The following is a 26093-nucleotide window of genomic DNA, read 5'->3' on the forward strand; positions in this document are numbered from 1 at the left end:
ACGCACACCACACACACACTCTACACATAGATGATTAGTTTCAGGCTGTACAAAAGGGCCATAGTAACAAAAGCTACAGCCATATCATTTCCGACAAAGGTGCTCTAAATACTCATTGGAGAAAAGACAGCATCTTTAACAAATGATGCTGGGACACAGGATATCCATATGTAGAAACCAGATCCTTATCTCTCCCTTCACACAAAGATCAACTCTAAATAGATAAAAAAATTTAACATTATATGTGCAACTCTGAAACCACTAGAAGAAAAAGTATGAAGAACATGCCATAAACTCAGATTAAGTACATTCTCAATAGGATTTTAGTCGTTGAGGAGATGAGTCAAATAACTGACAAATGAGACCCCATGAAATTATAAAGCCTCTATATAGAAAAGGAAATTGTTAATTGAGTTAAGAGGCAGTCTAAGAAATGATAAAAATAGAGGATTATATCTAGAATATATGAAGAACTCAACAACAAGAAACAACAACAAAAAATCCTCCATTAAGAAATGGAACAATGATCTGAGCAGAGAGTCTCAGGACTCTCAAAAGGCCAGTAAATACATGGAAAAGTTTTCAGCATCATGAGCTATCAGTAAAAGGCAAAGTAAATCTACTCTGTGGTCCCACTCCCTGACCCCCGGCCCCCATTAGAATGGCTATCAACAGAAAAACAAATAATAACAGATGCTGGAGATGTTGCGAGAAAGGAGGAATACTTATCTACTGTTGGTGTAAGTGTGAACTTCTACAGCTGTTACAAACATTCGTGTGGATGATGCTCAAAAATATAAAAACAGAATTTTCATATGACACAGGTACATGATAGCGGGGCATATCAGAAGAACTTTCAATCCCAACCCATGCACATTTGTACATGCATGTTTGCTGTTACTCTTTTCACAGTTAGGAACTGGGATCTGCCTAGATAGGTCTCCATAGACAAGTGGACTCTGAGAATGCAATACATGTGCATGATAGAGTTTCATTTTGTTGTAAAGAATGAAATAATGCAATTTACAGGGAAATGATAGGAATTTGAAAATACAGTAAGTGAGGCCACTTAGGCTCAGGATTTCATCTTCTTTTCTATATGTATATAGAGAAATGGAGGAATGAGGGAGGGAAGATGCCAGGAAACTAGCACGTCAGGGACCCATGACACAAAGACAAGCTATTTCAGCAATCACCCTACAATGAAATCTCAGTAAACGTTATTTGTGTTGTATGTAAAACAGAAGACATGATTAACTAGATTGGCACAAGACCCATTATGAGGTGTTCTGAATGCCTGATTATGTTCTGTTTGAATTCCTTTTTAAATTGTCTTCCAGATGTGCTTTGTCCTCTGATTACCAATGCTACGAACAACGCCACGCATTTGGCTTTTGCAGATTCTACTGTTTCCACAGTTTCACTTCGGTTTTGATTTCAATGCCTCTCATCTTTTGATACTTCTCATGTAAATGTTAATCTTTCAGTAAAAGTCATCGTTTGAAAAGTGGGGAGTGTTGATTTATTCTTGACTACAACGAGGAGATGGGTTAGATGTACTTTTAAGGGAAATAGCTGTCTCTCAGGAAGATGCAGTGTGATCTTACTGTGTGGAGTGAGCTGGGAGAAAATGCTGCAGAGGACGTGGGGAGAATGGCAAAGAAATGGGAGAAAGAGCCAAGAAAGGGGGTCTATAAAGCAATATTAATATTTATATTTTGTGTTCTTAGAGGTTTGCAAAATGTTACATTTATAAACCTTGAACTTTCTACTGAAGGATACACCTCATAGCGTGTTTTTTCTTCATTCTCCCTCTTGCGTCAAGGATGAGCTAGCCGCTAAGATTCTTTTTTAAATATTTGTTTTACTATTTTTATTTTCATTAAGTGTGTGTGTGTGTATGTGTGTGTGTATGCATGTCTATGCCTATGCTTGTGTGTGTGTGTATCTACATGTGTGCTGGTACCTGATGCCTGTGTTGAGAAATGAACTTGAGTCTTCTGCCATAACAGCAAGTGCTCTTGGCCTCTGAACTATTGCTCCATCTCCTTAGCTAAGGCTGTCTTCAGATCTATCCTCTGTGCACTGAGACCCCTCCCACCACATCAGTTCGAGAACAGCACCCTCAAAGCTGTCTCCTTTGGCATATAAACATTGCCTTTATTAGATCATTCCTAACAGCAAGATATCTGTAAATATTCCTAGGAAACTGATTAAAAAGTGCATCAACTCCACATCCCTTTCTAGTTTCCATTCCCTCTATTTCCTTTCCTAGCAAATATTAAGCAGTCACTTATTAACTGGTTTGGCTTGCTTTCTTAACTGCCATCTTCTCTTCTAATCTTGAAGTCACTGAGTCCATCAAATGCAAGCTTTGATTCCTAAGATAGTCCCTCTGGACAGCTTGGCTGGGGCCTTCATGCTGCTCCGTGCTACTTGTCATCCTCATCCACTGTGCCTTACACACGGCATTCAAGATGGTGAACAACGCTTGCACTTTCACCAATCTTGAAGCCATTTTTTTGTATTTTGGAATTTTGAAATTATAGAAGAGAGCGGGCCAAAGGGGTACTATGTAAAGCTATTCTGGCCTGCAGTGTGAACACCGGTTTGTTATGGAGCAGCATTAGAGGCTTAGAAGCCAGTTAAGGTGTTTCCACAACCCAAGACAGCAATGGTGGTGATGATGGGCAGGGGGGATGGATATGTAGGTACTGGGGACTCGACATGATCATTTCATCAATTACTGAACCCACTAAGCTCACAGGCACACCCCTAAAAGTCAATATGGGTCTCAAATTTCTAGGTCTTGCAACTCGACTTTCTACAACTTTCTACAACAACTCATCATTCCACAGGTGTATATGGGCATGCAGCAATATGATTCCCATAGCCAATTTTATAAACCTTAAGGCTCTATGCACATTACACACATGCTGTACCACAGAGCCCTGATTTCAACCCTTAGTAGACATTTGCATTTCTGAAGCAAACATTTTCAAGGTGAGCTGATTTCCTTTCCTTCTTGGAGCGACATGTGAATTTTAATTTGAAGTGCTTTAAATCAGTGTGGCTTTTTACAGCCCCTCTCTTAAGTGAAGAGATGGGATCAAGTGCACGGTTGAGAGAGGTGTTGTTTTTGGCCTGATCTGAGTGGGCTCTGTTTATTTCAGATAGTTTCACCACATCCTTGGATAAAAAGGGGAGCAGGGAAGACATGTCTTACAAATGAGTCGATGGAATTCCGTGAAGAACAACTATAGTTTGGATAGCGAGAGACGGTAAATATGTCACTGGGGGACAGAAGCAGTCCCTCAAGGCCAACGGTGTTTCACGCCAAGAAATACATCTGTGCCTTCTCTCCTGGGTGCCCACGGACGGTGACACAGATGTGCACAGTGATAGACGTACAGAGGAAAGCTTCCCATGATCCTTCAGGTGGCTTCAACAGCAACTTTCATCTACCTGTCTGCCAACTATTCCTAAGAATCAGGTTCTTCACCTGGGCCAAAAACTTGTAAAAGTTGTCTTAAAATGTATAACTTCTCAGAATTTGAAATGGAACACAACAAGAGAAAGCTTTACACAAGGCCATTACTCACCTTAAATGACTCTTTCAATCACCCATAAAAAGCAGAATTTGAGTGGTACCAACACCCTTCTACTGTATTTTTTTTCTCCTTCACAAAGAGTGACTTTTATTTCTCTCTTCAGATCCTCACACCGGAAAGGAAACCAGTGTGTCGCCTATTGTCCTATTTGGCTTTACCCTCCTCTCATTAAAACGAGTTCACCAGATGAAAATAGGCAGTATCATAAAAGTGCTCTTTCTTCGAGGCTGTCGCTATCAGTCTTCTATGAAACCCTACCCCTTACTCTTCCCACCTCAGGGGACTTTGGCAGTGCTCAGTTTTGCTGTGACAGTCTGTGTGGCACCTTGTTTTAGGAAGACAAACTAAGGGCTCAAGTACTGAGAACAGTTTCTGCACACAACCCTCTGTACCACTGCGCTGACTTTTTGAAAAATATCTCCAGAGCAAAGTGGGAATTTCAGGACAGCCGAGATTTATGTAGAAATTAGAAATTAACTTTTATAAACAACCGATTACGGAGAAGCTGCCTATTCATCCTCTCTCAGTCAGTTTCAAGGCTGGAAATTTATGATTATAATAACTAGGAGGTAATCAGTATTGAAAATAAATTTCTTTCTATTCCACACTGCAAAGGACAGACTCAAATGCTTCTGAGCATCCATCTTATTTCCAAGATAGTAAAACTTTTAGGAATTAAAATGTAGAGCTTTATGTGATCATTGATATGCATAAGAGGAAAATCTACTTGAGATTGTATTAAAATGCACTGTCAGCTAAGAATCTTTGTCCCCTGCCTTCTTAGTGATTGTTCCCAGGGTGGACCTTGTTAGAAATACTACTCAGCTTGTTTAAAATTTATCACGCCTCAATCCAAACACTGTGGACATCTGAGAGAAAGTAATCTATAAGTTCTAAGTAGACCAAAAGAACTTAAAGATGAAAGCTTATGTCGATTGTGGGTAGAAAAATGCAGATAAATTGAATTTAGGGAAAAGTCATATCTTAGAAAAAGAGTGACTTTTTTTATCACTAAACTAGAATCCAGGAGAAGCTGAGGGAAACAAACATCATTTTAGATGTCATTTTCAATTTTTTTCTTTTTTCCTTTTTTCTTTTTTTGTATTTTTGTCATCATATACCTGAAACGGAGTTAAATCTTCAAGGCTATCTTTTCCCCCCTCCTGTACACAAAGTGAACAGTTGTCTAAAATAGAGGGATAAAATATTTCCTTTCATCGTTCAAAGGGGAAAAAACCCTTAATATTAGGTTTGTGTTACATTTTGATGTTGGCCAATTCTTTCTGATTACTTTTAAATTATAGCTTTTCTATACTAATATGCAACTCAGCATCTTCTACGTGGGGCCAACAACTTTGCATTGGTAGTAGGGCACACCACTATTAACACTCTAAATTATAGTCCCTTGACCTTGTCAACACATGCTCATTATTCCAATTAAAGTGTATTGAAAGGATGCTTAAAGTTCCTTCCATTTGTGGCATTCTAGGAACACTTGAAAAGCAAACTCTCTTTCACTTCACATATGTTAAGAAGATGCTGCTTGCACCAATCTAGTCAAAGAAACTATTGCTTAATGGGTAAATGAACATGAAAAAATGCATAAAGTAGCACACCCTTTATAACAACGTGGAGTCAAAATAGAAGGGCTATCTTTAAGGAGTGGGTAGAAAATTAAAATACCGTCTATATAATGGCAAACACATGCTGCAAGAAAGAATTAGTGTGTACACAGGAGGTAGGTCTTGTGTTTCTAAGTGAAGGCACTAGTTAGCCATATTGACTCAATCTTCCACTTCCTGTGATAGGGAAACCTGTCCATAGGACCCCAAAGGTGAGCCAGCTGCCCAATTGCATTTGCACATCCTTGGGAAACACAGGCGAGCAGACCACATTCAGCCCACTTACTAACATCCTTGTGTTAGTCACAGCTTCACTCATATTTTGTCAACCGTTCTACCACAAGTTTTAAAAAAAGACCTCTTGTAGGGAGCCAAATGTGGAATCCCATATCATAAGTGGTTGTTGCACATATGGACTATAAACTTGTTATTAACCACAAACTTCCCATTTGGTATATGTCTCTAACAAGAAGAGATAAAAGTTAAGTCACTGCATTCCTGTTCTCTGAACACAGTTATCTGCCAGGGTTCATAGCATGTACGGAGCCTATGGGAGCCCACGCTGTGTTCTTCATTTAAAATGTCTTTACACTGGTTTGAAAATGGTAATTTTAATTATTTGTCTGTTCTACTCTTATTCACATACTTTTGGGTGGCTTCCTCCGAGTGAGTCTAAAGAAAATTTCCCGTTATGCATTAACTTCTTGGCTTTTTGGCTTCTCATGCTCGCAGTTTGACAGACTTTTAAATTTCAGGTTAGAGTAAGCAACCATGTTTCCATTGTGACTCGTAGGGGTCAAGAAGAGTGTTAAAGTTAGCGGGAATGGCTACCCCAGGCCCTTCTCGGTTTGTGATCAGTATATATATCTACTGGCCACGTCCAACTATCCAACCAGTTTTCATGATCTGCATTTACTGTTCTTCTTCTAATCAGTTACTAATGAATTGCTAGTGAGCAAATTAACCTGACTGTAAAGCCAGTACCATTTTGATATTCACTGCTATGTAGAAATATACATTTACTTTTTATTTTTTTTTAAATGGATTTTTAAAACCCTAAGTTGGAAAAGAAGAAAGTTATTTGCTTCAGTCAAGCCTTGTCCTGTCATTCTCTTCTGGTTTTCATAACAATGGAAATAGCTGAAGAGAAACCTTATTATTTAAAAGTCTCTGTTCAATAATTTCTTTAACGCAACATTTGATTGTTGCTTGGATTTTAAATCTATGTTTTTTTCTTAAATAATAGCTTTCTTCAGAACAATTAAAATAGCCCAGAAAGAGTCTCCTCCTCCAGTACTACAAATACAAAATCCAAAGTGCACTCTTCAGAGCTCCAATAGGGCACAATTAAAAGAAGTTCCCTATTTGGAAGGGAATTCTTTTCTAACACTGTTTATCAGGCATATTTATGCTTTCTATCTTGAATTATGTTGAACCGTGAAAGTTTACTTATTTATTTGTTTACATCATGATCACAGTCCCCTTCCGTCCCTCCTCTTTTTCCAGCCCCACCCTCATACTTCCTCCCTCTACTTCCTGCTCTCATGTGTACCAATCTGCCCAGGCACATCAAGTCACAGCAGGACTAAACATTTTTTTTTCCCACTGAGGCCAGACAAGGCAGCTCAGCTAGTGAAAGGGATTATACTTGCACTTCAGTGCCTAATATTGTTTTAGATTCCAATACTGACTGTATTGATTATTACAGTATAATTTTTGACTAAAGTTACTTATTTCTTTATTACATTTCCATAAACAAGACATAAGCTCCTTTAAGTTAAGAGCATATATAAGACTGATAAAAACTCATGGGAAAGAAAAGGTGCTTAGTAAAAACTCAACTGACAAATGCAAATACTAGACCGAAGAGTATAATGGTAAAGTTAGATAGCTAATGTGTTCATACAGATGGCCTAAATTTGTTCTCTCTAATGTCCTTTCCCCTTCAATCATTCCTTACATTTCAGCTTACTCTCAAATCTGTAACTAGATCAAGTTAGTAAAACAATTAAAAATGATTGCTGATGCTAATGATAATTAGAAACACATGGTGTTTACTACCCCTCAGGCTCTGTTTTCATTATATGTGTGTATTCATATTCGTGTGTGAACAGATATGCTCTTCTTAACAACAGAGTGACACTACATAACACATATGGAAAGCCAAAGCACAGAAAGAGTAAATGATGTGTTACATTACCAAGGTGTAAGTGAGAGGCCCAGGCAGGTTGGCCTCAGCATCCTCTGCCTTCACTGCTGTGTTCCACATCTCGTTCTGTATCAGAGAAGCTGCTAAAGTTTCCCATGGACCATGAGTGGACCTCTGTTGAATTTACTTTATGCAACTGTGTTTGTTTCTCTTAGCTTATTTCTTAACCTGGTTGTCACACAAATAATTGAAACTCTTTTATAATCCAAGGCTTCACAACACAATCTCAGCAGTTTAAGTCTGTTCTTAACGCTTTATGCTATGTCTTAAGCCCAGGATACATCCCAGGGATACCTGCACTTTTGTAGCTTTCCTCGGCTCCAGCTCCTTCCTCCTCAACTTCCTTCACCCTTTCAGTTGCTTCTTCTCTAACTCTGCCTAGCAGGAAGTCCAGCCCTATTCTCTCCCCTGCTCATCGATTGGCTGTAAACTGCTTTATTGACATAACAAAGGGACAGTTGGGGAGCAGAGTTTATACAGCATTTAGACAGAAAATCTGAATTTAAACTACATAGTAACCTATACCACAACCCTCCAGAAATTTATGGATAAAAAAATATGTACTGGTGTGCACAGATGGTGCATATTCAGCCAAATTAGCAATTTCTGACTGGAAGACATAATAATTTTGTAAATTCCTCACTTACATGACAGCCAGATTTTCATCTCAATTTTACAGTAAAATTTTATGAATCTTTTTACGAATCACATGAAGGAAAGACAATTGTCCCTATGTTCAGAGGCATATATAAATCACAGAGTTTAAATAACATCCCTGATTTAGGTTGGACTCTTTCCCCTTATCATGGCTTCCTTTCTTGGCAAGAAATACCAAGCTCAGACCAAGCTATTCATTTTCTAAAGCAAATAGTAACTCTAACTCAACATTACTAAAACCTCTGAGTTAATTTTCAGTGCACATAAAAAGCAATAAACCCTTTTGAAGTTTTCACTGGCTTAAGAAATGGAACCTGAAATCCAAAGAGTTTCGTTAATCACCTGTTTTATTCCTAAACCAACATAAAATTAGAACACAAAGACGCAAAGAGTAAGGATGTATGTTTTCTAATTGTCTAGTTAATTCTAACTGTTGCTAAGAAAATTCTGCGCTTTATCTCGGAATCACTGCTGTAACTGTTGGTGCCATTAGAAAACGATTTGAGAGACAGAGATGTTGAGAACAGTGAAGGGTGTGTGTTCTTTCTAAGAACAGACGCCAGAAGCAAAGCAGATCTTGGCGCCCAGATAACAGTGGCAGGGTTCTGCAAGATCCTTTTCAACTACTGTGGATATTGGCATTTCTTCCAGAGGGGCAGCCAAAAGATCTGGCGGGTGTCTTTGGTATTAGAAGATTAATAAATTAGTCTTGGTGTATAGTAACAGAAATCCACGAGGAGGAAGCAAAGTCAGGGTCTCTGTTACCATAGCCTGTAATGTGCAGTTAGCTCTGGAGCGACCATTCATTCCCGGAAATAACACCGTACACGTGTTCTAATTCTCACTCCAGTAAAAGTTGATGTTGACTCAACGTGAAGTTATTAACGATTACATTAATAAAGAACGCAGCTGGCAGCGTGGGTCACTCATTAGATCAGAGGCCTATAACACAATATAACTAGGTTTTCTATAATACTTGGAAGAAGAAACTGTCAGATCTAATCGCTTCCTTCAGAATGCATAGATCCATGTACACATGCATAGACATTTACTATATACATTTCCCCGATGGTATCTGGCAGCCAAGCTCCTACTTTCTGTGGTACTCTCAATAGACATTACAAAGATACGTGCTGAAGTCTGAAACTTTCTAAACACGTTTTCCTTACTCTTTCTCTTTCCTGGTCTGCCGCCTCCCTGACACTTACCCTATGCGCCTTATTCTCCTCTATCCACTTTTTCTTACTAAACTTTGCACCATTCAGTGGCAGCCTTGTACATTAGCAAACAGAAGACCTACTTGACCTTTACACAGGGATGTAAGAAGCAGAAGATCCTCTGCTGTGTGGCTGCTGTTGGGGTACCCAGCACATACATCCTTTCCATACCATCCCTAGCTTCCTCAGAGTGACATTAACCAGAAACACCATGGAATTCCTAGCCTAGTAGCCTCACGAACTGCTTAACTGTGCGCTTCTCTTTCAGCATATGTCTCAGTTAACTATAAATGATAGCCATGCACTCTCATGGTAATATGCATATATATTATCTATAACTATATCTATAAATAGAAATAAGCTTTAAAGTAGACATATATATATATATATATATATATATGTCATCTATACCTATATTGCTATATAGCCTAAAGCAATGTTAATGGACTTTCTGTCCTTTTCCATTTCCACTATGTTCACTCTTCTCTAGAGGCAAACAATCGTATGCTACATAGTATTTACCTCTCGCACTGTGACATGTGCTAAGTAAGTTCTGATCATTACTTTTCAACTTGAGGTGCACACAGACCCAGATCTTATATGGTGTTTTTTTGTTGTTTTTGGTTTTGTTTTGTTTTGTTTTGTTTTGTTGCCCCACTTCCCTCATTCTCTGTTGTAAAAAAGGAGATTGTGATATAATGTATAAGCTATGTGGCCAATGGTTTGCTATATTTGACTTAGTTCTTAAAAAATGTGATCAGTGATTGCCCTGCCTCAGCCTCTCAAAGGACCACCATAGAAAACTAGAATCTGGCTGTCTGATTTAATTTCTTTAGTTTTTTTATAATGTAGACATTGAAAAAATAATATAATTTGTCTGAATAATTATGCTAATAAGGAATTCACCTGATTCAGGCATTTGCAGGCAGGTTCTAAGAACTGGGTAGATGCTACAAATGTAAGGTTGAGATCTACTTCGCATGAGTTTATGTTGTGGTAAGCAATGTAAGTGAATTTGTTGTTTATTATATATTATAGTGAGAAAGGATAAGAAAGATGTATAAATCATGTTAGGAAAGGTTCATAGGCTAACATGGTGACCCATGCCTTTAATCCCAGTACTCAGGAGGCAGAGGCAGGCAGATTGCTGTGAATTCGAGGCCAGCGTGGTCTACTAAATGAGTCTAAGACAGATTAGGCTACACAGAGAAACCCTGTCTCGAAAACAAACAAACAAATGAAAGAAAGATTCATATAGCTGGGCGTGGTGGCATACACCTGTAATCCCAGCACTCAGGGAGGCAGAGGCAGGTGGATCTCTGTGAGTTTGAGGCCAGCTTGGTCTACAAAGCAAATCCAGGACAGCCAAAGCTACACAGAGAAACTCTGTCTCAAAAAACAAAAAACAAAAACAGAGCAAAACAAAATAATGGTGGCATTTGATCAATATCAATTTTAACACATGACATTGTTTTCTGCCATAGCCAGGTAGGACGCACTATGAAGTTAAAGTACCACATACATATGTAGAATGCAATGGAACACATATGTAAGCTGCTATTCTTTTTACAAGCACTGTGACATACTGGACTATATTAGTATTAAGTGATCTTTCTCATTATGTCCATGGTAACCTCCCCATCTAAATATTCCTATACTTTCTTGATAATAGAAAGTTTTGGGCAAACATGTTTTTCTATAGCACACACTCTAATTCTCAGGCCCCTGATAGCTTAGTATAGGAACAAAACTAAATTCTAGCTTATAAACGCTGAGACAAAATAATATGAGTCTGTCTTCCAGATCCCCTGTATGTGGAAGGGTGTAACCACCCTATGTTATTTTCCTGTCCTTATGGTCTGCATACGATGAAGATTCAAGAGAAGGAAGAAGATTGATAAAAGAGGCCTGGAAACCAGAAAATACAAAGCCAATACATTTGCCTGTGCCTGCTAATACCCAGCTATTATGGACAAGTGAAATAGATTGCCAATGCCATTCTTGTGCAGGCTTTTAGTGACAGTGGTCAAGCCTAACATCTGAAGAATAGAGGTTAAAGTGTAAGATCCTATAATTTTTCTTATCATTTGTGTCTGTATACGTATGTGAATATGTGTGTGTTCATGCAGGTTCATATGTGTGTAAGCATATGCACACATAAGTGTCAGAGAGCATGTGTAGGTTAGAGATCATTTACAGGTATTCTCAGGTGTCCTTTTTGAGCAACTACCCACTTTCTTATTTAAACCAGGTCCTTGTGCTCCTGCAGTAACCACTTGATTGACTGACCTTCCTCCTCAGCCCAACTTTTTTCTGAGACCTGGCACTGTGGTAGCCCAGGCTGGCTCAGAACTTATAACGTAGCCCATAGCAATCTTTTTGCTTCAATCTATCAAGTGTTTGCGATTTCATTTATTTTATTTATATGAATTTATTTTTATATTTTGTATATATATATATGCACATGTGCATGAGAGACAGATAGAGAGAGAGAGAGAGACAGAGAGAGAGACAGAGAGAGAGAGAGAGAGAGAGAGAGAGAGAGAGAGAGAGAGAGAGAGAGAGACAGAGAGAGAGAGAGAGAGAGAGACAGAGACAGAGACAGAGACAGAGACAGAGAGAGTACGTGCACGCGCACACTGGTGCTCCATAGCCCATGTGGGATGGTCAGAGTATAACTTGTGAGAGTTGATTTTTTTCTTTCCACTACATAGGACAGGACATATAAGTCAGCTTTTCGGAGTTTCCCTGCCTAACTATCTTGCCAGTTTCTTCCTTGTGTTTTTAGATAAGGTGTTTCCCAGGCCTGGAGCTCAGTGAGTATGCTAGGCTGACTAGCTATGAGTCCCCAGGACCTGTCTGACTGCCCACCCCAGCACTGAGAGTAATTATACACGCAGGTTTCTAGGGATGGAACCCACGTCCCTATGCTTCTGTGGCAACCACTTCACTGGCTGAGCTTCCTCCCCAGCCCAACTCTTTCTGAGGCCTGGGGTTGCTGTAGCCCAGCCTGGGTCAGAACTCATGACGGAGCCCATAGCAATCTTTCTGCGTTGAGATTAAAGGCATAAGCCATTCTATGTACCAAGAATCCCAAAGTCAAAAGTGATTTGTTGTTGGATTGAGGGGGTTTCTTGGAAGTGGGTAAGGGTGTCACCTCAAGGTTATGATTTTTGCAACACTTTTTGGAGTTTTTCCTGCTTTGTAGTATGGCTCATGTCTCATCTAAGTGTGCTAATAAAAACACATTCGTACATTTCTTTAACTATAATATGACTTAAATGCCTGGCAAATATTTAAACGTTCTCTGCAGAAGTCAGAAATCGGGACTCTTTAATTAGTAAACCACCATCAGTGACAAATAACCCTAGTTTTCCCAAAACCTCCAACCTCAAGACTTTCCCCATGGCTTTTCCATCTTCACATATCTTTTGGTTTGAGAGACCACTTCTCAGACTGTCTCCCGCCTCCAGACTTCTGCGGAATGTGTCTCTGAGGACTGCTTTTAAGCCGCTGCCTGGGCCAGGGATTCACCGAAGACCACACGGCCATGTTGCCCATTCACTAATGCTCTTGGTTTCCCTTTGATTTTTGTGGTTTCAGTTTCAATTTCATGAACTATCTTAACATATTTAAGCTCAAAAAGTATTATTAACTCAAAAGCTCATTGGATAAGCATGCTACACAGTCCTCTGTTATGGAAACTCCTTAGAAATGTGTGTGTGTGTGTGTGTGTGTGTGTGTGTGTGTGTGTGTGTGTGTGTATCCTGGATTGTCACAAGCACACAAGCATTCCTGGACAAAGAAAGTCATGTCAACTAGTAAGTAGCTGCCAAACTTTACAGGTTTCAAAGAGTGTTGCTGTAGAGAGGAAGCACGCTGTGTCTGGAGGAGCTCTAGGCAACATTTTTACGAGATCACTCATTTGTTTCTGTTGCTCTGTTCCTTGATACAGGATCTTATCATATAATAAAAGCTACCTCCATATTTATTGCATAATGAAAGTTACTTTCATAGCTCTTATCCTTCTGCATCAGCCTCCCAAGTGGGGAGAGGTTTTTGGCCTGTATTGCTATCCCCTGCAGACTGAAGAATCTTGTATCCTCTGTTTTGCTGTCTCATTTTGTTTTGTTTGTTTTATTTAAGTCTTAGAACACAGACTATTTCCCAATGAAAGAAACTCTATGCTTGAAAATTCCATAAAGGATTTTGTTTGTTTGTTTGCTTGTTTGGTTGTTGTTGTTTGAGAAAGGGTTTCTCTGCTTAGTCTTGGCTGTAGACTTGCTTTGTAGACCAGTCTGGCATTGAACTCACAGAGATCTGCCTGCCTCTGCCTCCCAAGTGCTGGGATTACAGGTATGTGCCACCTCACCCTGCTAAATTTGGTATTCTTATTTTGCATTCAGTTAATGAGTTAATTAAAGCTCTCAAATGATCTCACAGCCTATTTTGCATTTCTAACCTCTCTTTTCATGTTATACCACGACCAAGGAGCAGTTTCATCTAGATAGATGGCTCATCAAACTCCAGTATCTAGATACTGACATTGTCCAGACATGAAAATGCGGCTCACATGTGTCCCTGAAGACATTGTTGTAGAAAACCCTGTGTCACGGAGCTCTAGTCATAGCTATCAAGAAGGCACAACCCCTATTCATATCTAGCCAATGGACAGCACATTCTCCACAGTTGTGGGGAGAGCAGGGGCTGATTCTGACATGAACTCTGGTGCCCCATATTTGACCACTTCCACTTGGTGGGGAGTCCTGGTGTCACTTAGAGGAAGGGTAAGCAGGCTACCAGGATGAAACCTGATAGGTTGTGGTCATATGGTGGGGGAGGAGGTCCCCTTCTGTCATAAGTCAAGGGGAGGGGAATAGGATGAAAGAGGGAGGGAAGGGGGAACAGGAAGATACAAGTGAGGGGATAATAATTGAAATGTAATCTGAATAAATAAATAAATAAATAAATAAATAAATAAATGAAGGTAAAGCAGAAAGATTCGAGGTTTGAGGCTGCCTGAGCTACATAGTGAATTCTGGGTCAGCCTCGGCCAGCTCAGAGGATCCTGTTTCAAAATAAAAAGTTTGAAAAAGAAAAGGTTGGGAATATAGCTCTGTTATAGGGCTCTTGCCCAGCTTCTTCCCAATTCCATGCCTCCCCCAAACACACATGGAGGCTTCTCTCTTTTAAACTGGCATCACTGAGCACTGACAGTACATTTCAAGCTTCAGTTAGAATTCTTATGGCTATTTTGAAAATCTATAAATACTTGCTTTCATTTTCACAAAGTAACTTTAGTGAACATACACAACATATTCCAAATACTTATATTTATACTGTTTTATTTTTGTACTTTACTGTATTCATTTCACCCATAAGCCCATCATCTATAAGAAATATATAGCCTACAAGTAAGAAAATTCTCCTTTTATCTTTCTAATTCCACACTCATTTAAATAACTGATGCCCCCCTGAGCCCAGCTAGAAGATATCCAGCATATTCTATTTAGTTATAGAGTGTCCATATATTCTATTTACTTATAAAGATTTTATATATTCTATTCAGTTATAGAGAGTTTATTCTTCTGTCTGTAGTGTGGAGATTGAATAAGAATGTCACCCATAGATTCATGAATTTGAATGCTCAGTCACAAGGAGTGGCACTGTTTGAAAGGATTAGAAGGATTAGGAGGTGTGGCCTCACTGGAGGAAGAAAGTCATTGAGGTTGAGCTTTGAGGTTTCAAAAGCCCAAGCCAGCCCCAGACACACTCCTCTTCCTCTTCTGCCTCAGCTTCTATAATACCAGGATGTAGGTCTCGGCTACTCCACCGAGGCCTGCCTGCTTGCCACAGTGCTCCTCACAATGATGGTAATGAACTGAACCACTAAAATTGTTAGCAAGCCCCTATTAAATGCTATCTTTCACAAGAGCTAACTTGTTCATGTGTCTCTTCACAGCAATAGAACAGTGACTAAGACAGACCTTGGTACCAGGGACTAGGATATTGCTGTGACAGGCCTGAGCATGCTCCATGTTGGTGGAATGTGGACGTTGAGAGTTCGAACTAGAAAGCAGTTGGCATTTTAAGTGGGGCCATCCTAGAAGGGGCAAGGAGAATGGTGCTGAGGGTCCTTTGTACAGTGGGGGCCCAACACAAGAAATTTCAGGGGAAGAATATTAATAATTGGCCTACAGACATTTCTTGTGGTATTTTCGTAAAGAATGTGGCTGCTTTTTGCCCTTGTCATAAAAATCTGTTGGAGGCTAAGTTGAAGAGTTTTGAATTAATGAGATTGGCAGAGTAGCTTTCAAGACACCCTAGTATTGAGTGTATACTGTGGGCAGTAATAATCACCCTTATGAAAGTCTACAATGAAAAGGAGCAAGCTGGACAAAGATAAATACAAAATGTACAGTTTGCTAAAAGTTTAAAGAAAAGCCAGATGCTAAATACAATAAAGGGAGTGGTGATCTCAGGGCAAGCCCTCCCCCTTGCTAAGCTTCCAACCTGTGAAAAAGAATTACAGAAAAGTTTAAACAGTGAAGGAAACCATCAACAACAGAAAGCTGATACAGACATAACTGGACAGGGAGCCAAGCTCCAGCCTCATCAAGCAGCAGAACTTGGCAGCTTTGCCCTGTGGTTCTGGCTTTAGAGTCAAGAATACAAGAGAGGGGCTGTGGAATTTCTCTTCAAGGCTAAGAAAAGCCACAGAAGCCAGGTATGTGCCAGAGGTGTCCCTGCGCAAAGGCCCCGAGAGGTCATTGGCACAAAGCTATGAAGATGAATCCCGGGTGTCATGGGAGATCCCAAGATGATGAAGATGCCAGAATACTGGAATACCTGCCAAAGAGAGCTGCAGACCAGGTATGACACCAGTTCAAGAGAGGAAAGTGTATTGCAGTCAACAGAGATGGAAATAGTTGGGGATCTGAAGAGCGCTTTGACATCACACACAGGGATACAGACTTTGGAATTTATCCTGCTGCTTTTTCCGTCTCGTTTCAGTCCAGTATTTCCTCACAATGCTCCTTTTCCTCCCTTTTGGAATGGTGATATATAGTCTGTGCCATTGTTTGTTGGAAGTCTGTAATCTGCTTTTCGATTTTACAGGGGCTATAGTTAAGAGATTACCACGAGTCTCAGAAGAGACTTCGAACTTTGGGATTTTAAAGTGTTGAGACTGTCAAAGACTGTGGCAACCTTTGAAATTTGGCTAAATGTAGTTTACCTTATGATATTGTTATGAGCCTACTGGAGCCAGGAAGTGGTGGTTTGAATTAGAATGCTACCCCCCCCCATAGGCTCATAGAATTGAATGTTTAGTACCTGGGGAATGGCATTATTTGAAAGGATTAGACGAATAGGAGGTGTGGCCTTGTGGGAGGAAGTATGCCACTGGGGGTGGGCTTGGACCTTTGAAAAGCCTTTGCTAGACCCAGGTTCTCTCTCTCTGTCTATGGGTCAGGATGTAGCTCTCAGCTTCGGCTTCAATGCCTGCTTGCTTGCTCACCTGTTTCTCACCATGATGATAATGGACTAAACCTCTGAAACTGTAAGGTAGCCCCAATTAAATGTTTTCTTTAATAAGAGTTTATTAATTTCTAAATATACAAATATATTTTTTACTCAAACAGGAATATGCTATACTTACTAATTTGCCATTATTTTCTTCTAGATGAACAATATCATGGATATCTTTTCAGATAAGTGCCATGAGTTTTACTTAATCTGTGTGTGTGTGTGTGTGTGTGTGTGTGTGTGTGTGTGTGTATGTGTGTGTGTGCACACATGTATATATGTGTTCATATGATTGTAAGGGCATACATGTGTGAGGAGGCCAGAGGTTGACACTGAGTGTTTTCCTCTGTCACTCTCCATCTTTTTTTTTTGTTTCAATTTTATTTTGTGTATGGGTGTTATGCCTGCAAATATATGTGTGCACCAAACACATGTCTGGTGTCCATGGAGGTTGAAAGAGGCATTTATTCCACTGGAACTGCAGCTAAAGATGGTTGTGAGATACCATGTGGGGGCTAGGAATTGAATCAGGTCCCCTGAAAAGAAAATACTCTCACTGCTCATGACCTTTGAGCAATCTTTCCAGCTCCAACTCTCCATGTTAGTTTTTGAGACAGTGTCTCTCATTGACTCTGGATCTTACTGCTTGGTTCTGGTTCGATCAGCTGGCTAACAAGCCCAGGGATCCTACTGCCTCTGAACCTTGAGTGCTGGGGCTACAGGTATGCCTTGTCACACTCAGCCTTTTATTTGTGTTCTGGAAAATCAAATTCAGTTTTTTCTGCTTGTATAGTAAGCATTTTATGGACTGAGCCATTTCTATAAGCCCCTCAGTCCAAATCTTCAAAGACTGTATAGTATTCAATATAACTCATAATAGTTAAGTTTAGGCTGTTTCTTTTATTTTTAAGTTATGTGAAGCAAAGAGCATCTCTGTACATAAATTTCTTATATAGATTTAGTTATTTTGGTACAATTTGTCCTAATTTTCAATTTATAGTTATTTAACATTCATTAATAGATAAATAAAAGTTATTACACATTTTATTATAATTATTTTTATCTTAGCTGCCTTTCTATAACAAATTTTGAACCTAACTGTGTGCATTTAATCTGCTTACCACAAAGCATGCCAAAAGGTTATACTGTCAAAGTAAGTATTTCAACCAACAATGCTGCAACACTTTGGGGTGTTGAAATGCTTAAAATAGAACATTTGAATTAGAACTTGCAAATGAGATATAACTACAGATGTCAAAGTACAGCCTTTAGCAGTATGCTGAAGAGCAGATTCCTTCCAGCATTCCTCATATTGATATCAATGCCCAACCATGAGCCAATGTTGCAGGAATGTTTACTGTGTCTGTAGGCAGTTGGGCTAGATTTGTCTTATTTTAGGGAGCTATGTTATAAGTCAGCTAATATTTTCTTGTGTAATTATTGCATTCTCTCCAAAAGATTTCAGAGGAGATATGGAAATTTCTGGAACTGTGACCAAAGCATTCGAATCATGATAACTTCATGGAGCACTGACACTTGAATACAGCTTGCGTAAGGAAGAGACCATTTGTCAGAAGCACAGAGTATTCTGTAGGAATATAAGTCTGAGCATATTGCTTTTTGCTGTAACATCTTTGAGTTCATTCAATCAAACTAGTTTGCTACATTTAGTTTAATGATCTAGTTTGTTAAAAAACCACAGTGTATGGACATAAGAAAGAATTGGAAAGGCCCCCCTCCTCATCCTGTGGGTGGATGACCCCAGCTAAAGAGAACAAAGCATTTCTGTCCTTTGTTTAGTAAAAGTGAATTTATGGATTAAGATTGAATCAGGAAAGGAGACATAAAGGCTGCTTTTCTTATGACACAAAGTGTCCAGGTATTCAGGGTTTCTTCAACTGCAACAGGAGAGTGATGGGAGAAGAAACTATCAGTTAGATTTCTACCACTTTACGGAGTACTATGTTGTCAGAAAAGTGTGAAAGAAGTCTGAAATCTTGACTAAAAGTTCAATGCTAACCCATAGTCAGATAGAGATGACTCTGTACTTTCCTTATGCGGAGGCCTCCTCAGGGAATCTGTAAAATTCCTCAAAAAGACTTTGCAACATAAGGTAAAATAGATAAGGTCTTCAAAAGACCTGCAGTATATGGCATTTAGAGATATTTTTATTATTTTAACAATTCTTTGACAAGACAGATTAACTCTTGGCAACACCCAGCCTACCTCAAAGAGGATGATGAGCATCAAAGAACCTCCTTATGGAGATGGCTTCAAATGAGGAAAAACGTTCTCATTTCTGCCACAGACGGAATTCTGCCTAAAAAATGTCAAGCTTGGATGCAGGCAGAGTCAATGGCCAAACTCTGCCAAGACAGGATAAGCATGTCCTCAAATAGTTCCTGCCTCACAAATATGTCTGTCAGATACACTGGACCATAAGGCTGAAGATGATGCTCTAACATTATAAAGAATTTTGGGTGACTCTTCAGGCAGTAAACTGTCTCTGTCCAATTTTTCATTTTGGAAGCTACTGACCTGTACTTCCGGTTCACTTAGGTAATTAGGTTTTATTCCTTCTCAAGTCTCTGATGGTGTTGAAGACCAGATTAAGCTTAGTTGTTTAGGAGTTAACGTGATTTTAGGTCTATACAGATGTTTTGAGTTAATAGAGATGAGATATAATAGATGTTGATTTTCATTCAAAATTTAAGACTTACCAAGATAGGAAAGATGTTTTCTTCAAGTTTGCCAAATACAAATAGCCAAACCACTATGAATGTGACATTTATATAATTCCTGATTGTTTGTTGGTTCTTCCCGCTGTATGTAGCTTATTTTATTTATGTGTAATATATAAATGTATATGTAAAAAAAGAAATATAATAAAATACATTAATATCATGTATTGGCCCCTTTCAAGGAAAAGATATAATGATGCATCTATTGATAGTGGACATACTAGTGTGAAATTTAAAGTAATATTAGCACATGCAAGGTGTTGCATTTCTATACTGAAAGGGTTATTTTGAATTTTTGGGAGTTACATTATTTTTAATTCCATGTATGAGCCTTTATCAGCACATGGGGTATGAATGTGAGTGCAGAGGCTCTTGGAGGCTGGGAGAACGCATGGAACAGCTGTGAGATACTCAACATGGGAGCTGAGAAATGAACTCTGGTCCTTTGGAGGAGAGCTACGTGCCTTTAAACTCTGACCCATTCTACTACTCGCAGGTGGCTTTTCTTTTAAATATGTGGCTGAAAATGACTAAATATGCTCTTTGAAAGGAAAAGCAAGCAAGCCCATGCAAATGAGACAAGATTAAAGACACCTCTGTTCTTCCTATAAAAATTACGTGTCACCTTTCAGAAGTCCAGGAACTCCTAAGCGAAGGGCAATGGTGAGCGCTAAATTCCTAGGGAAGTAAGCCACGCTGCGTTCTAGCTCAGCACAATTTTAAAGGGCCACAAACCATCACCGTGTTATTAGTGAGATAGTAAGATTATTGTAGGTCAACTCTTACATATTTCCATGGTTTTATCAAGTGAATAGTCTTTAAACTGTACTAGTTCCAAGACAGGGTAAGAACAACAAAACAAAATGAAACATCTGTGCATCCTTTTCTGTCCAAACACATTTCATGAGTGATGAAAATAAGGATATTTACAACATTTCAAAAGCCAGATGATCTACGTGTGAGGCTTACCTTTCTCTTGCGCAGTCTGACTTGATTGTCTATGGTCTCCTGGGTGGTCACTGGGCCCCTTAAACGTAAACACTGCATGCCATCTTCTGTGCTGACCTTGGGAGGGCTTCTGTTTTGATGTTCTGAGAACCCACCCTTCTCCAGGTCATTTTCTGCTGACATTCCACCAGGGCAGGAAGGAGGCTGCAGAAGGCAGCTTCCGCAATCTGCTTTTAATAATGGCAACCCGCTGTCTGCAGAAGGAGCAGCCAAGCAGTCTTCTTCTACTACAGGGTGGTGATTTTTTTCCTGTTCATCTTTAGGGGAGTCAGGTTTCCTTCGTTGTTGAGCCATCACTGCAGAATTAAGCAGTTGTGTCTCAGGTGTGGCATCTTTCACATTCAAAGACTCCAACGTATTTACTTTGGGTACATCTTTTGTTTCACTTGAACTTATATTCTTACAAAGCTCCAGGCTTTTCCTTATAGCATCAGCATCTTTCTTTTCCCCACTTCCTTCTGCTGGAGACAGGTCAGCTTCAGCAGCCATCCTCCAGGAGTTCTGAGAATCGTGGTTACTTTGCATGGTGGACAGTGTCTGCATGAAGGAGCCTGCTCCTTCGACACCATCTTGGCTGCCTCTTTCATGTCGCTGGGGAGTTAAAATCTGTGAGTCATTGGTAAGATGTAGATCAAAATCAGAATCCTCATCAGAAATGTGCACTAGTGTTTCTGTGCTGGCCTCTAGCGATAGAAACTGCTCTTCCCCTTCCTGGCTGTCACTTTCATCCACCTCCTGTGAAATGTGACCCATTGACCTCCCAGGAAAGTCTCCTGTCTCTGACCCACTGCAGCAGTCTGGTAGAGAGGCGCATTTCTCTTTATGGTCCACATTTAAGGTTGCATCTTTTTCCATACTTGCCTGCAAGTTGTCGGATACCAGTCCGTGATGACATGCTATGTCATACTCATCAGAATTAAAAGGCTGTTCAGTCTGTTGGGTCACATGCTCTTCCCAGCTCCTCTTTCTGATAGCAACAGACATGTCATCATAGTTTAGCAACAGATAAGGAGATGCATTCCATATGACACTCAAGGGGATGTAACTTGTTGAGCGATGATTTCGAATTCACGGATCAAGGAAGAGTGTGTGCTCTGCCATTTTGCAAACTGTTTAAAAAAATTGAAAATATGCTGTTATAGATATAAATTCCAAGGTAAAAATATTTCATGGCAAAAAATCTCATCTGTGCTATGAAGCAAAGGTAAAGGATAATACAAAGCTTTTGTTTAATAGTCTTAAAGGTTTTGTTTCCCAGAAGCAGTCTAATACGAAAGAAAATTTGTATTTAGTATTTGTAGCAAATATTTATCAATACTTAAAAAAAACCAATTGAGCTAGTTTATTAAAAGAATAAAGATACAAGTGCCAAAACACTTTAAGCCCCATTAAGAAAATATTTGGATTGCGGTACTTAATAAAATTCACTGGAAAAACTAACTTGTTGCTCTGGTTTTGCATGCTTTCCTGATTTACTTTTGTGAACTAAAGCCATTAAGGAAATTGATTTGCTGTTTGCTTTGAATTGAAACAAAGGTCACCGGGGGAATCAGTCCTGCAAAACTGGAGCAATGGAGGAGGCATGTGCAATGCATTAGTGGGTAAAAGAACTCAGACTGGTCCCAGTGACCAGGATGTCTCTACCCCAGGGAATAGCAGAGAAGCAGAATAATACAGTTTAGCTCTGATTAACTTACAATTCATGAATAGGAAACCATGATGTATCCCATCATAAGGCTTTAGAATAGATACTTCTATCCATATGTTCATTTTTTGGCATTACTAATATTGTTGAAGCCTAAAATAATATGTAAGTATTCCAAGCAATGGATCTAAGACATGAGCCAATATTTAAATTAGGTCAAGCTTCTAAGGCCCAGGCTCAAATAACCAGGGGATTTCATTGTCTCCATAGAATTGTAATATTTTAACCCCCATCCTCTTTCCTTGTGTCCTTACTGTGTATGAACTCTAACCCTGCCCCATGAAGGAATTCATGTGAACCAAAAGGGAGATATGCACATCATTGGACAATTAGGACCAGTCTTCAAGTACTCATCATCCTCTTTCCATGGAAGGATATTAGTATATTTCTGTTAGGATTTGGACCATATGAATTTAAGCAAACAACAACAGAATCACATGTAAGATAAAGTCAGAATCTAAGAACCTGCCAGGTCTCCGTCGTTCTGCCTTGAATTGTTTAAACGACTTAAAGCAAACACGTTGTGTCCTTGTTAAAGTCACCCTTTTAAAATGGACTAACTCAAATGTCAATCTACAGTGAAAACAGATCACTAGACTGTGAGTGAAAACTCCCATTGAGAAGAGCAGACCTGTTTAGTTTTTGCTGTGCACAGGAACTGCCAGCATATGATGTTTCTCTTGCTGTAAACCAGATTAACTGCTGGGCTGGCTTCAATCCCATCTCTTGAAAAGGACTCTGCTTCCCGCCAGAAATCTCAAATTATTCCTGATAAGCACATGCTATAAAGATGGATGGAATGAAGATGTGCTAAGCATTTTGGTACCCTGGTCGGATCAAATGTCCTCCTGGATACTTTTTGGCTCCTTCAGTGGCCATCTTTGAAACTGCCCATCATATTTTCCACGTTGGCATTCACCTTGCACTGAGAAGGAAAGTATAAAGCTTCTGAATTCCATGCATAAGTCATTATGGAGTGGGAGGCTACGGAAAGTGGGGGAAATGCTCAGATGCAGGCCAGGACATTTCTGCTTTCATGGGCAAATTTGGGTTGTAATAGGGCGGTTCCGTTTTAGATGCTTTCTTTTCTATATTTTTATCCAGTGTAGAAGGAGCAGGCTAACTTAAGGAATGCCAAGTGGTATTACTGTGTCATTCCTAAGCCCCATTTATGTTCAGGTTGAGGCTCAATTCTGGCTTTATTTCTTTTACTAAGGAAAAAATGCAGTTCTTTGAGCTCCTCAGAGAGCTTGAGCGGAATCTGAAAAATCAATACACAGGTTTTTTTTTTTCTTCTAAGAGCTTATGATAGTTTTAACTTATTTTACTCAGCCACGCAAGCAGGATAAGTGTTCCTGTCATGTTGAAGGATGATAGTTCACCAAATTTAGAGACAATCTAAAAGCACATAGAAATTATAAATTTCTTAGGCTCAACACTGTAACTCTGCTATCATTTCTAATTTAGGCTTTGAGGGCATTTAAAATCATTTTTAATGACTCCATGTTGTCTATTTTTAGGACAAAATAATTCTTACTCATTACAATCATCATCATTATGTTTTCAACACCTATTCCATAGTCCGTGGCCTGATAGGTTTTAAAACATTTCATCCTCACCATCTTTCCTACACATACTTCTAATTTAAATCCAGTGTAGTCTCATAGTTAAATCTTCCACCTAAAGCCCAAGAAGTTTCTAATGAATAGAAGCATTGCATATTGGCGCTGCATCTGGGCATACCAGGCATGCTTTCCAAACGTTCTGAACTGACTAAAACCCATGCTGCAGGATGTGTTCTTTCTAAAAAGTCTGACTTTCCCTAAGAGATTCTATATCAAGCTGCCTTATTTAAAGTTATCTTTCAAACTACACACCACTATTCTACATATTTCTGTTACATTTTCCCCCTTAATCCTTTTCAGGCAGTTTTATTCAGAATGAGCCTGGCTGCTGAGCACTTAGATGGAGGGTGGGCCATCCTAGGGTGTTGATTTTATGGGGTGAATTTCTGCAGGGGTTTTTACTTCTGAAATGCATGTGTTCCAACTCCACTGTGTTTGTGTGGCTAGAGACTCTGCACACTTCTGGTCATGCAAATGCCCTAGATGACCTTTATGAGATGCTCAAAGCAACTTTTTGGTAATATCAGTGCATAAAATATATATAGAAAGTGATTTCAAGTTTATTGTTCATGTAATTTTTTACTACCAATCCTTAATATAAACATCTCATGGAATGCAATATATTTCAGAATCAAACACCACTGAGTGTTACAGTATCTAAAAATGAGAGGGGCAGACACTCTAGTTTGAGAATCACTGGCCAATTTGTCATATTAAATTGTCATATTATTATTTATACTTCTGATATATGCATACCGCTTATAATTTGCTCTGCCAATTAAAAGAACCTTTGCTGACTATTGTCAATTCTGCAACTTTCAAGAAGGAGGAATAATTAAAGGCCCCTGTGGCTGGAATAGTGTGTGGTGGTACCCAGTGGACAGCAGTAGAAAGCACAATCAATATTAAAACCTCATTTACTGTCTAAAGAATGATAGATATGGCGCTGAACATAGAGCATAGAAATGTAAATATTGTATCCTGTCCTTCTGGTTACACCTTTTAATTGAATGAGAGATGTGCATATAAACAATGACGTAGCATCACTAATGGATGCAGATATTATGGAAACTTTCACCTCAGCTGGGAGCACCATCCCCTTTGTCCCGCTTTCTGTCCCTCTCCTCCTTCGTTAACAGAGAAGATGCTGGCTTTGGTAAATGTGCTAGATAAATGTACAGAGTGAAATCTTTTCTGGTTCACTTTCTGCCCTTACAGCATCTAAGTCTAGTGGTAAATTTGGTAGAGATGCCTACTTGATGAAAGAAATCTTCTGCTTCCAAGAACTTAACTTTTCAGGACCCTTTTAGGCAAGATAATAGATGCAGAAGCAAATGCTGAAAAATCATGTTGATTTTGAAATTTATTAGTCCACAGAAAAATGTCATTCCTCTGGAGCATTTCATTAAAAATGAAGGGAATCTTTTCTTCAAAGAAAAATATGAGCCAAGTGCATCTGTAAATGGTTCATAACAATATCAACACACTCGGTGTTATCTTTCTAAGATTTATTTTTTTTAATGGGTGTGTGTGTGTGTGTGTGTGTGTGTATGCGCACGCACCTGTGTGCATGTGACTGCAAGTGTCCACAGAGGCCACTGGAGTGACAGGTAAATGTGAATTACCTAATGTAGATACTGGGGATCAATGTTGGATACTCTGAAAGAGTGGTGCCTACTTTTAACCTCTGAGTGACCTCCCCATTCCTCTGTGTTTAAAAAAAAATCAGACAATATCCTAGGACTAGCTATCAAGTCTTTAGAGCCAGAGATTCAAGAAATACACAGTAGAACAAAGGAATAAAAATTTACTATACTCAAAAACATCTCTGTGGAATTTGAGAGCATATGACATCAAGCAAAGGCCCTTAATGCTTTCAGAGAAACAGAAGATTACATTTTAGAAATTCTGAATGGATATAGTGTTAGATTTCTCAGAATTAACATTGAAAAGTAAAATGGCAAGAAAATATGCCTTTAAAATCTCATGTAGGAATTTGTTTCTATTTTAAAATGTATTTCCAGAAGTGACCAGAGAAACAGGCAAGGCAAGAAGAAAGCCAAGAATTCAGTGTAAATGTCTGTGCAATAGAATTTCTATGATAGAAATTTATACAGTGAGTTTCTGGAAGAGATGTTGCTAAGAAAACCATCTTTAAAGGGAAATATGAA

At 39.2% G+C, this 26093-nt stretch overlaps 1 protein-coding gene across 2 annotated transcripts in view; it reads right to left on the bottom strand.

Moving 5' to 3' along the window:
• Positions 1-26093, bottom strand: part of DLC1 (DLC1 Rho GTPase activating protein) — a 370802-nt gene that overhangs the window by 334411 nt on the left and 10298 nt on the right. For both annotated transcript variants that reach the window (XM_084758087.1, XM_084758086.1), the window contains exon 2: positions 20554-21701. In XM_084758087.1, the coding sequence (XP_084614213.1) occupies positions 20554-21576 (1023 nt within the window). In that variant the 5' untranslated portion in view covers positions 21577-21701. The remainder of the gene's footprint in view (positions 1-20553; positions 21702-26093) is intronic.

This window comes from Acomys minous, assembly GCF_964271855.1.
Source record: "Acomys minous genome assembly, chromosome: 15".
In the NCBI taxonomy this organism is placed as follows: Eukaryota; Metazoa; Chordata; class Mammalia; order Rodentia; family Muridae; genus Acomys; species Acomys minous.